An 18951-nucleotide genomic window follows, 5' to 3' on the forward strand; every position below is an offset into this window, starting at 1 on the left:
CTGATTCGCCACAAGTTGGGAATCGACCGACACCTTCAGTTTTTAATTCCCATCTTCTCAGCCATTCTTAAACCAGACAGCAATGCCTCATATTCTGCTTCGTTATTGGAGGCGGGGAACTCGAAACGCAACGCGTAGGTATGTTCCTTACCGTCCGGGCCAATTAAAATTAGACATGCACCCGCTCCGTCAGAACTTGACGCCCCGTCCGTAAATAGTTCCCACGTGACGGTATTTGGTACTTCTTCCACAACCGGCTCTGGTGGCGCGGCGCATATAAATTCAACCATAAAATCTGCCATGATCTGGCCTTTGACAGTGGTACCGGAGGCGTAATGAATTTCATGTTCTCCTAATTCGATTGACCACTTAGCTAGCCTGCCAGAAACCTCCGGTTTGCTCAATACCGAATGAAAAATCTGTTAGAATAAATTTCCTCCAACGTGCTCCGGTCTCAATCGCCGTACCGTACCCGTTTAATAGGTGAATCAGTTAGCACCAGCATTGGGTGCGCTTGAAAGTACCGTCTCAACCGTCTTGCGGTGTGGACTAACGCGAAAATAAGCTTCTCGATCGGCCTGTAATTAACTTCGCCATGTTGTAGCACTTTGTTCACAAAATAAATTGGCATCTGCGTGCCACCGCATTCCGCGACGAGCACCGAGCTGATGGCCTCGGTTCCTGCCGTCAGATAAATTGTCAAAGTTTCTCCTGAAAGCTTGACACGTTAGCATCACTAGATTTATAGATTCGTAAAAAGAATAATCACGGAATGGTTATTTTACCCGGTACTGGTGCCGTCAGTGTCGGCAACGTCCTAATCAAGGCCTTCATTTCCTGGAAAGCGTGATCCGCTTCAGGAGTCCAATCAAAATTCCGTCCCACGTTTTCCTTTAACACTTTGAAAAAGGGAAGTGACCGTTCCGCCGCCTTTGACAGGAATCTGGACAACGCTGCCAGCTTGTCGTTCAGACTTTGCACCTCTTTTCTCGTTCGTGGTGCTACCATCTCATCAATAGCTTGAATTTTCTTAGGATTTTCCTGGATACCACGCGTCGTGACAACGTGCCCCAAGAACTTTCCCTCCTCTAATCCAAAACTACACTTCTTCAGATTCAGCTTCATGTTGATTTTTCGTAGCGAGTCAAACGTTTCCTGAACTTCTTTCAGAAGGTCCATTTCAGTGTGACTTTTGATCACTATATCATCGACGTATGCTTCCACATTTCGACCGATCTGTTCTTTGAACTCAGCGTCGATGACCTGTTGGTACATTGCACCAGCGTTTTTCAAACCAAAGGGCATCTTTTTGTAACAAAAAATGCCTTGATATGTGTGGAACGAGGTTTTCTCTTCATCGCGTTCTGCCATTTGGATCTGGTGGTAGCCTTTATAAGCATCAAGGAAACATTTGAAACGAAAACCAGCCAACAACTCTACCTTCCAGTCTATCTTGGATAACGGATAATTGTCCTTGGGACAAGCCTTATTGATGTCTTTGAAGTCAACACACATCCGCCACGAGCCATTCGCCTTTTTTACCAGCACCGGATTAGCAACCCATGTTTGGTATTTAACTTCTCGTAGTATATCTGCTTGTACCAACTTTTCCACTTCATTCCTTAGGAAGGCGATGCGTTCCGGCGCCATACCTCGTTTGTTTTGCCGTACCGAAGTCAAACTTGGGTTAGCATTTAAACGATGTTCTGCGACTGTATGAGGTACTCCCGTCATATCCGACTCCTGCCACGCAAACACATCAGCGTTATTTGCCAAAAATTTACATAACGCACTTTTCGTCGCGTCGGTGAGTGTGTGCCCAATCTGTACCGTTTTCTCAGGAAAGGAATGGTTGATGATAACACTTACCCCTTGCCCAATCGGTGCCGCCGGTTGTAGCGGCTGTTCGACCTGGCCTACAACCGGGACCCGATCGGAGAAAACAGTTGCGACGCCTAATGGGGTCGGCAATTTCATCATTCCATGCACAGTGGAAACTATCGCGCCGAATTCACATAACGCTTCCCGTCCCATAATAATGTCATACTTCTACTGACTTCTAACGACCACGAAATTTAAAGCCACTGTTCGCCGCTTCTCATTTTCCTCTAACATAACGTCAATACTTACTCGGCCCAGAGGCCAAGTAGTTTCACCTGTGAATCCAGCGACGGGATGAAGTGGTAGTTTTAACCTATCCTGCACATCTTATGGTAGTTGTAAGAAGCAATGTTCATACAAGACATCGACGGCACTTCCTGTATCTACATAAATTCTGGAGACCCTGCATCGTCCTACCGTTGCGGTTATTGTCACTGGAAGGTCGGTCGGACAAACTCTCCAGAAGGCAGGGAACGTGATAGGGGCACATTCCCATTCCTCCAAAACTTCCGCCTTTCGAACGTGACCCGCGTGCCACATTTGAATCATGTGGATGTGCTTTTCTGGAGCCTTTTCCTTTCCCCGCTGCCAAGCGAATTTTTTTGCTCCGGGGGTTTTGACACGTGACGGCTTCAGATGGTCAAATTCCCCAAGTATCAACCGTTCGACTATCACTTTCTTGAGTTCCCTGCAGTCGTCCGCGTCGTGCCCCTTATCTTCGTGAAAAATGCACCATTTACTTTCATCTACAGTGAAACGTGGCTGCGTCGGCTTTGGCGGCGGGAAATCTTTGCTTATCTCTTCCGTTGCCAAAATTTCTTTAGGCGTTTTTGACAACGACTTCACCAAATTTTCCTCTTCTGGTGGCAACCTCTTGGCGATGTACCGTTCATACAGACGGTAGCTGCTACGATGGTCAGACTTTTGACTGGAGCGTCCGCAGCCCCTGCTTCCGCCCCCGCCGCTTCCTTTATACTTATTACATGCATTGCCTTTGTCGTTACCCTTGTCTTCTTTATCGTTCATGTCCGTTGTGCCGTGATCCCCAACAGCAACGTCAGCAAACTACTCGGAACGTACATAGTCCTTTACCATTTTTACCGCTTCTGCATACGTTTTTGGCAGCTTACGCCGCATCGCTTTCACCAGTGATAAATGACGAGTTTGACAGATCCCCATGATGTACACGGAGATCTGATGCGATTCAGGCAGATCAGGGATCTTTTGGCACTCCACTGTGAAGCGGGAAGTAAAATTCATTAGGGATTCACGCGGCCTCATTTTGATGTTGTGCGCATCCAAGTGGGTCAGTTCAGTGCGCTTAAAGTTCTGGAAACGTTGCACGAACTTAGTTATGAGGTCCGTGAAGCTGGTTATGCTCAAGGCAGGTAACTTGGCGAACCACTCCCTCGCGACGGCTTGGAGCTGTCCCGGGAACATGTGGCACGCTGTGGGATTATCCCAGTGCTGCGTCTTGACAGCGTGTTCGAATTGTTGCAGGAAATCTTCCGGATCCGTGCTGCTTTCATACATCCCTAGCGTGAGGGGAGTAGTGAGGACCGCAGGCAGCGGATGGGTAGCTATCTCCCGAGTAAACTTCTCAGACGTCGCCGAAACCTCAAACGTTCGCTTAACGTTATCTCCCATCATAGCATACCAATTATTCAACATGTTGTCCGCTACGCCAGGCTGCTCGACCTGAGCACTCATGGATTCTGGTGCGGCTAGAATCAAGTTCTCAATTAAGTCCTTTCGCGCCTCCTCTCGGGTTTTGCCAGAACTCTTACCTGTGTCAGACAGTGAGCGCATCGCGCCATGGGTCGGAGCTTTTGACATGACGGTAGGCTTCTCGCCTCCTTTAGTCATGAGCGAAGGCAAGACAAAACCTCCCTTAGCCAGGAAACGTATGGCTTCCTCACCGTTGATGGGCTTGAGTTGATTAACGTAGCCCTCTTGAGTCTCTGTCTCCTTCGTGTCCCGTTGCTTAGATTCATCCCCATCAGCATCAAACTGCAATCTGACGCCTTTGATAGTTTCGTTAGGGGTTTCATGAGTGTATCGTCATTAGGTTTGAAAGGGTCATAGGGTTATTTGCCAGCGTTGGTAGTTGCCAGTGGGTTGGAACCTCCTGTCATCTCGTATGAGTGTTGATCAAATCGGTCCCACGGATGGCGCCAAATGATCAGGCCAAAATCGACCTGAGTGCAAAGATGTGAAGTGACTAACCTTCGGAAGAGGCTCCTCCGGTTAACGTGATGGATATGAAGGGTGTTGTGGGTTGACTTTTGCCGAGCCTCCAAGGTGAGCTTAGAAGAGTGATCAAAGGTGGTAAGTATTTTGTTGATTGTCCTGTTTGAATGTGTGATTATGAGTAGTATTTATAGGCATAAGATGACGGTTACCAAGAATAACCACCATTAGCCCACTAACCCACGATTACTACTCCTTGAATCCTCTAATCATGCCCACTACCTACTCCACGTTCTCCTAATTTGTCGGACGGGCGATCAGCCGAGCACACCAAGTCAAATGATTAACTGTACGCTACGGTTGGCGTAGCGTAGAAATAATCGTGGCTTGAGATACAGTTGACTTAGCAGTAATCTAGCCAGGAGCTAAAGCCAAGTGTCCAGCTAGGAGATACGTCATGCGTCGCACGTGACGTCCATGGCGGGACGTACGTCATTTTATGTATTATCTATAATCACCATAGATAATGTATTTGTTGCCATGGTTAATGAATGTGTCTTTTGCTTCAGTGCTTTCTTATTTCGTAGGTGTTCATTAGCTCATTTGAATAATATAAAATTAAAATATAATACAAACGGCTACGAATGAATGTTTCATATATGAAATTATTAAAGAAAAACTTGAATTACGAATAAACGTTTAAAGTTAAGTTATAATGTGGAAAATGAAATATAATAACAAAAACTTCTTATAGCTTAGTGGTTAAAGAAAGAGAATCTAACCATATGGTCTCTTGTTCGAATCTTGTTTGCAACAATATTAAATATTTCCGCATATTCGCGAAGCTTGGTTCGGGTAGCTCGGTTCGTGTAGCTCGATTAACATAAACGAGCATACGAACTATTCGAGCCATATATGCTCAATTAACTCGCTCGATAATTAGACGAGTTTCCGAGCAAGCCGAGTCGAATATTAACTTTTTTATGCTCGGCTCGTGAAACTAATCCAATATCATTTTTTGTTCGGGCTCGAATAAAGTTCGAACTCGGTAAAGCTCGAATTCGAAATATACGAGCTCGAACTCGAGTAGCTCGTTAAAAGCTCAGTTCGTTACGTAGCCCTAAATGCTAAATGTAGCCCTAAGTTATAGGAGAATGTTAAACGTTGCCCTAAATTATAGGAGAATGTTAAACGCATTCCTCAATGGTATTAAATTAATGGGCATGACACACTCCAATGGGAAAATCTTTGGATAGGTAATTCCTGTTTAAAGAAGAGATTTTCAAGGCTACATAGACGGATAAGATGGCGCGAATCAGTGATAGGATCGTGTGGATAGATTCAAGATATGAGCTTACCTGGAAGTGGAGCCGAGAGACTAATGGAAGAGTAAGACAAGAACCTGATGATGACCTGATTGATGTACTTTCACTTCACCCTATGGATAATCAAAGACGAGACTTGACAACAATGGGATGTTCAATACTTAAACGCTGGCACAAATTCTGGACAGCTCCCTTTCAATGGCGAACGGACAGCGTCATGAAACCATGAGGAATAACTTTCTTCCACAATCTCTTGGGATTTTTGCATGGATTGAAGGAAACAAGGTATTGATCTTGGTTTAATTAGATGTCTGATGTATGATGAGGATCTTGAAACTGTGAAACATTCCATAATCTTTTGGAAGCATGCCATTGATGTTTGGGAAAGAGTATGCAAATGGTGGAGAATTGGTAACTTCATGAATTTGAAGGGCAACCACAATCGATCTTCACAAGGAATAAAGTTGAGGCAAGCCTGTGGAGTTGGTATGTGGTTACTTAATATGGAAGAATTGAAATTAAAAAGGTACTTAAGAACAAGGTATTGTCCGGTCCAAATCTTCTAAATGAGATACAAATCAGGTCTTTTGAGTGGATTTCAAGATGCACTAAGAGTTATATTGAGTGGCACCAATGGCTTGTGAATCCAAGCTTCTTCCTCAACAGTTGTAATTTTAGATCATGCTGTTAGTATTCTGCTTATTCTAGATATAGTCTTCGTAGATAATGCTGTATATAGGCATGGGTCGACTCATTCTCTGGATGTTCATTTAGACCCTCATACTGATGTAAAGTTTTCCATCTAGTACATCTCTTGAAGAGTTGAATGACCCAGATTTAACAAAATGAATTGTTTTCGTAGTTTTAATGGAAAATTTTGAGGGGAAAATTAGTCTGATTTAAAGCTAGCATTAATGTCTCCCACACAAAATTAGTTTGTCGATAGGTTTTTAGCAGGGCCAGTCCTTTGGTTTTTGATGCCCCGAGCGAGACGAGATTTTGATGCCCCTGACGAGATAAAAAAAATATACCCAATACACTTTTGTACAAAGCAACCAATTGTTTTATGCGTTAAATCAAGCTAAATGTTTCATGTCAACCTATATACTAGTATAAAAATATAGACTAATTAACTTTTTATTAGGAATAATATACTCCATATCAATTTAGTTTGTTAACTTATTAGTTTACATCGACTTAATACTATTACTATGAAAGTATGTTATCATGAGTTAGTTTAACAAAATGCAACTACGGAGTATAATAATAATAAAGTATGTTATCATGACTAGTTAGAATGGTTGGTAAGACGATTCCTAACCGTGACGATGATATTACGGACAGTTTGGCCAAAAAGTGTAAAAAAGTACAAACGCACATTGATATTTAGTCACTTTGGTGACTGACGGCTGAAACAAACGCCCCATTATTTTCGTGACTATACGTCACTTTAGTTCCATGTCATCTCACGAGCCAAACTGAAGCCCCAATAGAAATGGTCCAACAGCAGCAGCAGCAGCAGCAGCAGCAGCAGCAGCAGCAGCAGCAGCAGCAGCAGCAGCAGCAACAACAACAACAACAACAACATAAAATTAATATTTGTAACTTCCAAAATAACACTTGACAATGACTACATTACTTTATTTACACGAATATAGGCCATGTATTCAGCTTATCGATCAACAACAGAACTAAATTTCCCTTTTACGATTAAGTTAGGCCTTGTTTGTTAACTATAAGACCACTCGTAGCGGTGAGGGGCGTGAGTTGGTGCCTTGGTGGAGTGATTTACTTTTTGCACTTTTTTGATGAGTAGGATGAGTGGGCTTTTTGTGTGGAGCATTAGTGGTGTGGGTTTTGGTGTGGATTAGTAGTGTTGTAATGATGTATTAAAATATAATTGGTAAAGTAGTTAAAAGGGGATAACAATTACTATATTTTTAAAATAATATAAAACCATTAAATATATTGCAACGCTGGTGGCTTGTTCCGTGAGATTCCCACTGCCGCCCCAATTTAACCCTCAACCGCCGCCCCGCTACGGCCTGCTGGGGCGTGGGTTTGCTGCCAACTAGGAACCCATGGGCTTGGGTTTTTACCGATACAAGTCGTCTAATGCAAATAAGGGATAAAATTGAAAATAATAAAGATGGGGTACAAGTGAGCTTCTTAGACCACCCCTATCGTTAGTTACCCGTCCGTTACCCACACATTACCCGTCATTACCCGTAACTAACCATAGGCACGGGCTCATTACCCGCTTTAGTTACCCGCATTCACCATGGATTTAACGGAAGTTTTAAATTTAGTTATAGGAACTGTGAGTCCAGTGACTTTTTATTGTTGGACTTGATGCTTTATTGCTTGTACGTTGTATATTAAGAGAAATATTGTTTTAGCCATTATAGGGAATGTTTAATTATGAGTTAGTTATAGGATATTGGTGTTGATGTAGCGCTGATGTGGAAGATTAAGAGGATGAATAGTTTAGTTACGATAGGGGTGACCTTATAACAATAAATACGTTTTCTAAAAGTGGGACCATCTATCTTCTTTCTATCTTCTTCTTCTACAAAATTCACTGTAACTCCTAAACTCCATGAAAATGGGTTTTCTTCTTTCTTCTTAATTTCCTTTTACACTAGATGATATTTCTACACTAGATGGGCTGATTTCGTTGGTAGCACAGATCCGCCTGGAATACTCAAACAGTCAAACCTCAACTCTTAAAATCAGTTTCTCTGACTTTGGGCCCTGAAAGCCCTGAGCGGTTGTGCACCTGCTCCCCCTTAGGGCCGGCCCTGGTTTTTAGTGAAGCTTGTAACCTACTGAGAATGTGTAATTTTACACGAATTGTTCACTAGAATAAACTGCCAGTCCGAAAGGCTCAGATTTTTGACAAGTATATCTATATGAATACACTATCAACGTAACGGTGTATAATGTCCATCGTATTGTTCTTCATTATCGGGAAACCATATCTGCAATTTTTTTAATCCAGAAGAATCATTCATAGGTCATGTTGCATAGCCCATCAGCTATATATACAACTTTGATTCAATGATTCTAGCAGTAATTAACAAAATAAATAATTCTATTCTTCTCCACTTATAATCATAATCTCGTACAAGTATTTGGATATTACCACATCTGTCTAGCTTCCGTGACCAAACTTTCCTTTCCCCATTTCATCAACATTCATTTTCATCACTAGTTCACTACTTCAATTGGTGGGACAGGGGGACAAAGTTGTGTCAAAGACATACCTCCCTGTCAATCACGACCATCGTACTCACCAAGTAATAAACGTTTGGGATTGTATCCAACTTAAAATTCTGTAGACGCAACCAGGTTTCATTCTAACCAGTAGCACATTTAAAGATGAGCTATCATCACATTAAATATTGTTATCTCTATGGACTTCAAATCCTAATTATGTAAAAAAGGTTTCCTTCTAATCAATCAGTACACTCAAACTACAGTTTATCTAAAAAATCCCGACTGTCTACAGTTTATTATGGAACTTGGTATCAATCCTATGCATCTTTTAAAATCAATCAAAATCATACAGTCCGTGCAGATGTGCAATACCTATCTGTGAACGTGATAACTTATGAGTCTCAAAAAGTCACACGTATATGTCAATCTCCTCTTGACCAGCAGCAGCTTCAATCATTGCACATTTGACATTTCTCCTGAACACAAAAGCCGGCAACTTTTTGTTGTACATATCGACTCTGGCCTGATATTTCCGTAGAATGAAACTCTACCACGAATACTTACTTTAAAATCTCAAACAATTAACTTAACAGTTCTTAAATGAAAAACCTACACGCTAACTAGATAAGAGGCAATCAACATGTTCTCTGCCAACCCAACCCAATCTAAAATATAACTAACTGACAGGTATTCCTAAAACCTGTCTAATCACACAAATAATTTATGGATCTACCTAATGGACAGAATGAACATACACTACTTACTTACATTTCACTGGATAACCTAAAAGGGTATTTGGGAAAGCTTATTTAAGTGCTTGTAGCATAAAATTGTGTTCAACATAAACAACACTGACCTCTTTAAGATCTGGGATAGATCTTTCCGGTGGTATCCATGGCCCACCCTCGAAATGGCCAAGGCTTTATAATCGGGTATAACTCGGAAGAGTGTGTTTGTTTAGTTTTATAAGCTAAATCGAAGCATACCCAAAACACTTTTAATGTGCATTTTGCGTTTAAAACGCAATAACCTATAAACGCCTTAACTATGCACTCCCAAGCACCATCCAAGTGTGACATTCAAATTCAGCATCATCATTACAAAGATGATGTTACTAACAACATACACGAAATATCACTTGCAGCATTAATTTTAATTATAGAGATCAAAACAAGGGTTTAAGTGAGCACGATAGACTGAAATAACATAAAAATTCAAAAACTTAATACCACATTAAACACATAAATCCACAATCATCAAATTAGACCAATATTAGATCCATAAAGCAGACAAACAAGCCTTCAGCAAATAACAAAACCCTAGATATTAATCGATCATAACTGAAAACGCTAAAACAAGAAACCCTAACCCTCAGGCCGAGCTTTCCTCATCCGGAATATCACCGACAACAGCAGCAGCATCATCGGTAACGCCGTCGTTATCCTCAGACACTGATGCCGCCGCCGCCGCAGCCGCCGATGAAGCAGATCTGGACTTAACAAAATCAAGCATTCGCTTACTGATTTCTTTCGAGTATGATTGCAGGATCTCGATGCCATCCTCACCGTCAGGAAGAGGTCCAGACGGTGCCGTTTTGAAAGCTTCTTCCTCGATCCGGAGAGCAACGTCGGAAGCCTCATCGGAAGAAATCGTTCCGTATCGATCAGAGAGTACGGATTTTTCAGTTAGGGTTTCAATCAGGCGTTTGATGACGGCGTCACGAGTGCGTTGCGTCGGTGGCCAAATGCTGAAAGACATCGTTTCGAACTTCTTAGTTGTTACTTCAACGTCGTTGTTAGTTGGTTCCAAGGTGGTGCCGGCATCTTCTCCGGCAGTTACGATTGACGTTTGTTCTTCCGTTTGGTCCGTCATTTCTTAGTTATCTTTAACTTCAAATTTTGGTGTTTGGATCGAGTGAAATGGAAACTACTACTTTTATATGTGAAAAATTTCATTTCAGCCCCCAAAGTATGACCCTTGGTTAAAATAAGTACCTTACAAACCTGTCATGTACAAAAATATGAATCTTTTTTTTTTTTAAACACAGAATTTGAGGTTTTGTTTGACAAACAATATGGTAGTTCATAATAAATTTATTTATTTTACAAACTCTAAATTTTAGTATTGTTTAGTAAATAAAAGTTATTAACTTATTAATAATATATATATAAATAACAGAAAATAAGCTACTTGAAATATCTTTTAAAAGAAACTATGACATTATGTAATATGAAAATTATATTATTACCTCCTATATCCTTATATATATAATTTATTTTTTATTATTATTTTTATTGAACGGCGATTTTTTGGCATCAGTAAATCATTTATTTCAACGACTCTCATCATTTGCACGTATCACATGAAATGCCCCTTTCATATCGATTATAAACGTTACATAATAATTGATTTCATTGCGAGGTATTTGACCTCGAAATGATACATTTTACAAACATTGCATTCGTTTTTAAAAGACAAACTTTCGTCATATCGAAAGTTGACGGCATGCATACCATTTCATAATATATCCAAACTATAAATGACTTAATAATATTCTTGATGAACTCAACGACTTGAATGCAATGTCTTTTGAAATATGCCATGAATGACTTCAAATAGTATCTCTAAGATGAGCAAATGCACAACGGAAGATTTCTTTAATACCTGAGAATAAACATGCTTTCAAGTGTCAACCAAAAGGTTGGTGAGTTCATTAGTTTATCATAAACATTCATTTCCATCATTTTAATAGACCACAAGATTTCCAGATATTTAAATGTACACGTAACCCGAGTACAAATTAATACGCGTAACCCGCGAATTAAAAATTATTCATATGGTGAACACCTGGTAATCGACATTAACAAAACGTGTCTAGAATATCCCCATCATTCAGGGACTCTCATCGGACATGATTGATAATGCTAAAAACGAACATATATTTCATAGCATTATCCCTCAAGAAAGACAAGCTTTTAGTTGCAATTGTTCTATTTACAAGTGATATTCGTTTAAATAATAAAAGGTGAAGACAAAAGACAGATTCGACGAATTGAAGACGCAAATGACCAAAAAGCTCAAAAGTACAAAATACAATCAAAGAGGTTCCAATTATTGATAAGAAACGTCTCAAAATTACAAGAGTACAAGATTCAAAACACAAAGTACAAGATATAAAATAGTACGCAAGGACGTTCGAAAATCCGGAACCGGGACATGAGTCAACTCTCAACGCTCGACGCAACGGACTAAAAATTACGAGTCAACTATGCACATAAATATAATATAATATTTAAATAATTCTTAAAAATTATTTATATATTATATTTATATTTAAATAACGTCGGCAAATTAAAAGACAAAATGGTGTGAGCTGGGTTTACGAACTCCGCGACTTGCGGAGTTTGTAGTGGAAAAACACCGCGACTCCCGGAGATACCCTGGACAAAAATGCCTATAAAAGCTAACGCATTTTGATCGTTTTAAACATCTTTTTCTTCTCCTCATTCATACGTAATATATATATATTTATATTTTAATTTTAATTTTAATTTTAATTCTAATAATAAGGGAATGTTAGCAAATGTTGTAAGGGTGTAAGTCGAAATTCTGTCTCTGTAACGCTACGCTATTTTTAATCATTGTAAGTTATGTTCAACCTTTTTAATTTAATGTCTCGTAGCTAAGTTATTATTATGCTTATTTAATACCGAAGTAATCATGATGTTGGGCTAATTACTAAAATTGGATAATTGGGCTTTGTACCATAATTGGGGTTTGGACAAAAGAACGACACTTGTGGAAATTAGACTATGGGCTATTAATGGGCTTTATATTTGTTTAACTAAATGATAGTTTGTTAATTTTAATATAAAGATTTACAATTGGACGTACCCATAAATAACCATATACACTCGATCGGACACGATGGGCGGGGTATTTATATGTACGAATAATCGTTCATTTAACCGGACATGGGAATGGATTAATAGTCTATGGAATTATTAAAACAGGGGTGAAATTATGTACAAGGACACTTGGCATAATTGATAACAAAGTATTAAAACCTTGGGTTACACACAGTCGATATCCTGGTGTAATTATTAAACAAAGTAATAAAATCTTGTTACAGTTTAAGTCCCCAATTAGTTGGAATATTTAACTTCGGGTATAAGGATAATTTGACGAGGACACTCGCACTTTATATTTATGACTGATGGACTGTTATGGATAAAAACCATACGGACATATTAAATAATCCAGGACAAAGGACAATTAACCCATAGGCATAAAACTAAAATCAACACGTCAAACATCATGATTACGGAAGTTTAAATAAGCATAATTCTTTTATTTCATATTTAATTTCCTTTATTTTATTTTATCGCACTTTTATTTATCGCAATTTCATTATCGTTATTTAATTTACGCTTTAAATTAAGTCTTTTATTTATTTAATATTTTACATTAGGTTTTAACTGCGACTAAGTTTTAAAATCGACAAACCGGTCATTAAACGGTAAAAACCCCCCTTTATAATAATAATATTACTTATTTATATATTTGTATTTTTATAAATTAAAACTAATATAGCGTTAAGTTTTGTTTAAAGATTTTCCCTGTGGAACGAACCGGACTTACTAAAAACTACACTACTGTACGATTAGGTACACTGCCTATAAGTGTTGTAGCAAGGTTTAAGTATATCCATTCTATAAATAAATAAATATCTTGTGTAAAATTGTATCGTATTTAATAGTTTTTCCTAGTAAAATATAAGCTATTTCATATACACATCTGCGCACATCAATGATAAAATCGAAGTACTAAAGCATCCGTAACCCTGATGGGGTTTGTTAGGCCCAATAGATCTATCTTTAGTATTCGCGTCAATTAGGGTTTCTGTTCCCTAATTCTTAGATTACCAGACTAAAAAGGGTGATATTCGATTTCGATAATTCAACCATAGAATGTAGTTTCGATTACTTGTGTCTATTTCGTGAAACATTTATAAAAGCACCGCATGTATTCTCAGTCCCAAAAATATATATTGCAAAGGCATTTAAAAGGGGAGCAAATGAAACTCACTATACTGTATTTTGTAGTAGTAATACATATGACGATACTGAACAATGCAAAGTTGGCCTCGGATTCACGAACCTATATCATTCATATATGTATTAATACACATAATCGTAATCGAATAAGTTTTTATATATATAACTTATTAATTATATCATTTTTATATTAATAATATATTTATGTTTCATATATTCCCTTTTACATATTATAATATATTTTGTTATGTTATATGTGTTAAATATATTTATATATATATTTCATTTGTTTAGCAAAACAGTAGTTATAATTATACTAAGTTAATATTAGGAATGATAAATATAGTGATAATAACATTAATAATATACTTATGTTAATAATAATAATTCTATTATTTATAAAATGGTATTAATACTAATATTTATGAAAGTACTAATAATTTGTATCATTTATAATAAGATTAATAATACTAATCATAATAATAATAACTAATAATAATAACAATAATATTAATAATTTTAATAATACTTATAGTAATAATAATGTGGATGGTAATAATAATACTACTCTTAATAATAATAATAATATTAATAATGATAATTATACTAAGATGATAGTTTTAATCATATTGGTACTACTAATATTAACATTTATGATATTTCTAATAATAATTCTATTAATAATAATAATAATAATAATAATAATAATAATAATAATAATAATAATAATAATAATAATAATAATAATAATAATAATAATAATAATGGTAACCATAATAATAATAATGGTAATAATAATTATAATAACTAATGATAATAGTTATAATAATAATAATAATAATAATAATAATAATAATAATAATAATAATAATAATAATAATAATAATAATAATAATAGTAATAATAGTAATAATAGTAATAATAGTAATAATAGTAATAATAATAATAATAATAATAATAATAATAATAATAATAATAATAATAATAATAATAATAATAATAATAATAATAATAATAATAATAATAATAATAATAATAATAATAATAATAGTTGATAATGGAACTACCTTTAAAGGCTCAAAAAAATAATAAACCACCCAAGCCGGGACTCGAACCCGTGACCTCTCGCTAACCCGTTAAAAACTCCAACCATCGAACCATAAGCTGTTTTTCTGATTAAATATCACGCCTAACTCTATATATTTAATACCTATCTGCGTAAGTTCTTCTTCCTCAAAACTTTTCGGACGACACCAGGACAATCAATCATATCCAAAATTATAAATTGAATTAAGACTTGAAAATAATTTGTAATCAACCTGTATTGTGAATTGAATCAAGAAAAGAGAAAAAAAAAACAAAAACAAAAAAAAAATATAACAGCAGTCGCTGTTTTAAAAAAAAAATTGAAGAACTTGAATTTGGTTTTTGAGATTGAGTTGTATTGAGACCTCAAAGCCTTCATGAAATATTTTCTAAATCGCCATTCTAACATTCTGGAGCCAACAATCGAACTGGAAACAACGTATAATTCATGAATTCAAATGAAGAAGAAATGGTTGACTTTTTAAAACCTGAACTTTGACTCCAAAATTGACAATCAATATGATGAATTGGAATACGAATTTTTACAGAAAGATTGAGCAAAAGATTCCTAACATTTCTGCATTTTTACTTTTTGAAATTGATTTCGAATTCAAGCTTTTGGTAAAAAGAATAGCGTACAGGGGACTATCTACTAATTTCTTCATTTTTCTGATTTATTCAATAAATAAATTGGCAGTTTATTGAGTTTGTGTGGTTGATAAAATTAGTGGAAGATCAAATGATTTCCTCAATAGTTTGAATTGGTCGCTTACTATATAATAAAGGTGTGGGTGTCGATTTTCAACACAGATCAAAATAAAATATAAAAAAAACTGATATGTAACTGTAACTGATTTTGTATTCTGTCTGGTTAATTGAATTGCATCAGATAGTGATGGAGTACAGATTGACAAGGATTGGTAACAAAATTAGACTGAAGACAAAATCTATAAAGCCTGATGTAGATTTTAAACAGAATTTGATTCGTAATTATAGTGGATTAGATGAATGTTTAACAGATAGGTTAAAAAAAATCATACAATGAGTTATAACAAATTTGTAGTCATATGATTTTAATTGATACCTAATATATATTAATGATAAATACTTTAATATTAATAATAATATTAAATATTAATAATAACTATATTAATAATAATAATAACTAATAATGTTATTAACTAAAAAGAATAATAATAATAATAATATTATTATTATTAATGATAATAATAATAATAAATTGTATTTATTTTTGAGATAGCTATAATAATAATGATTTTTAATTTTAATGGTAATATTAATAATATTATTATTAATAATGCTAAATTTGATATTAGTAATAATATTTAATAATAATATTAGTATTAATATAGATATAACATGTTACTTGTATCAAATTTACATATGTATAATAACATTACTAATACTGATATTAATACTAACATAAATTTTAATATTAACAATAATAATGAAAATAATGTTATTGATATAACAATCATATTTTTAACTTGTAATTTATTATATTACCTATTATTGATTATGTAATATTTGGTAATTATAATATGTACATAATAACCTATATTGAATATTAAATTTATATACATTACAATATACATAAAATAATAATCATGTACAGAAATCATATATGTTTATATATGGATTTACTTCAAAATCAACATTATTATCTTGCATATTATTTTACATATTTATTTACAATTAATAGTTCGTGAATCGTCGGAAGCGGTCGAAGGTAAATGAATTCGTGAAAATAGTTCGAAAATTTTGAGACTTAACATTACAGACTTTGCTTATCGTGTCAAAATTATATAAAGATTAAGTTTAAATTTGGTCAGAAATTTCCGGGTCGTCACATCACACACGTTCGAGCGAAAAACCGAACCCAATCGACGGTACCCGGGAACACATCCATTCGGGCAGTGTTCCTGGGTAGAGGTTCGTGAACGAATCCGGTAAAACCTCCCTATATGGTCAATATATTCCGCCATTATTGGTGTTCAATTGTTTTAAAGAAAATCATATTATTCCTAAGGATCGACCACATGACCTCTCCCTATCCCATGACACAAAGGACATGAGAGGAACCGTTAAACTATGTCCGCAAGTTCAATTTATTCTTTATTATTACATATAATATTTAAGCTCTAACTCATTTATGAAACGTCTACAAACATAAACTTCAACTTTCAGCTTTAAATATGAGTTTCATCTATCAACTCAAGTTATTATTACAATGGTGAATCTAGGATAAAAACTGAACTGGGTTCCGAATTTTTCTTTCAAAAATAACTTATTTTTAAAAGGTAAGTTTTTTTAACAGGATTAATTGTTATATATCAACGAACTAATAATACCATTGTTCTATTTTAAAGTTCCAATTTCATTTCTCAATCTAACGAAGGTTAACTTAGTCCGTTAAAATTATTTAAATGGACTATTCACGTAATCTTTAACTAATTAAATTACAAAAATTAAGAAATAATTGTGCCGTTGGTCCCTCCATTTTACCCCAAAAAGCTAACAGCGTCCCTCAAGTTTTTTTTTTTTTTTTTTTTTGCTTTCAGCGTCCCTCTATTATCACTTTTTTTGATTACGCGTCCCTCCGTCTAACTTCCGTTAAATAAGTCCGTTAAGTCATGACATGTGCCTTGCATATGAGGGTAAATTTGTCTTTTAGTCTTCTTCTTCACCAAACCTTAAATTATCTATGAGACGACCCGTCCTAATCCATAAGGATGAATACAATAACATATGATTACATCGCGAGGTACTTGACCTCTATATGATACATTTTACAAACATTGCATTCATTTTTGAAAGACAAACTTTCATTACATCGAAAGTTAACGGAATGCATACCATTTCATAATATATCCAACTATATTTGACTTAATAATAATCTTAATGAACTCAACGACTCGAGTGCAATGTCTTTTGAAATATGTCATGAATGACTCCAAGTAATATCTCTAAAATGAGCAAATGCACAGCGGAAGATTTCTTTCATACCTGAGAATAAACATGCTTTAAAGTGTCAATCAAAAGTTGGTGAATTCATTAGTTTATCATAATCGATCATTTTTATCATTTTAATAGACCACAAGAATTTCATTTTTCATTTCTCATAAATATCGTGCATGCAAAAATCATTCATATGGATTGAACACCTGGTAACCGACATTAACAATATGCATATAAGAATATCCCCTATCATTCCGGGACATCCATCGGACATGATAAAACAACATCGAAGTACTAAAGCATCCGCAACCATGTATGGGGTTTGTTAGGCTCAATAGATCTATCTTTAGGATTCGCGTCAATTAGTAGATCGGTTTACTAATTCTTAGGCTACCAAGCAAAAAGGGGCATATTCGGCTTCGATCATTCAACCATAGAATGTAGTTTCGATTACTTATGTCTATTTCGTCAAGCATTTATAAAAAAATAGCGCATGTATTCTCAGTCCCAAAAATATATATTGCAAAAGTATTTAAAAAGGGAGCAAATGAAACTCACAATACTGTATTTTGTAGTAAAAATACATATGACGACATTGAACAATGCAGGGTTGGCCTTGGATTCACGAACCTATACCATTTGTATATATATATATTAAATCATATAATCGTAAGTGAACAAATTTATTTATTATATCTTAATTTATATATTATATATATTTAATTTATGTATATATTCAAAATGATTAATATTTATATAGTTATATTAATATATATATATATATATATATATATTTTGTTTAGTGTTATATTTAAAAATCAATAGTTTGGTATATGTAAGTATTTATATATAAATAATATTAATAGGTTTGATATATATATAGTTATGTAAAATATTGATATAATTATAATATATGTAATAAGTATATTTTATGCACAAAATATTAATTTGTTTAAAAGGATAGTTTTGATAATAATAATGATTTGCTAATAATAATAACTTTATTAATACTAATAGTGATTTTGTTAATACTGATACTTATAATAATAATAATAATAATAGAAATCTCATTAATAATGATAATCATATTATTTAATAATAATAACAATTTTGATAATAATATTAATAATAATAATAATAATAATAATCATAATTGTAACTAGGGTTATGGTAATGATAATAAATGGTAGTTATACTTACATTAGTAATAATAT

The 18951-nt window shown here is 35.0% G+C and overlaps 1 protein-coding gene across 1 annotated transcript; it reads right to left on the reverse strand.

Annotated features, from left to right (window-relative positions):
- Positions 1-9812: 9812 nt before the first annotated feature.
- Positions 9813-10510, reverse strand: LOC139858166 (MFP1 attachment factor 1-like). The gene has a single exon (XM_071847018.1). It carries the CDS (start codon positions 10485-10487, stop codon positions 9987-9989), a length of 501 nt encoding a protein of 166 aa, XP_071703119.1. The 5' UTR covers positions 10488-10510; the 3' UTR covers positions 9813-9986.
- Positions 10511-18951: the final 8441 nt, after the last annotated feature.

Source organism: Rutidosis leptorrhynchoides, chromosome 7 (genome assembly GCF_046630445.1).
Source record: "Rutidosis leptorrhynchoides isolate AG116_Rl617_1_P2 chromosome 7, CSIRO_AGI_Rlap_v1, whole genome shotgun sequence".
Classification (NCBI taxonomy): Eukaryota; Viridiplantae; Streptophyta; class Magnoliopsida; order Asterales; family Asteraceae; genus Rutidosis; species Rutidosis leptorrhynchoides.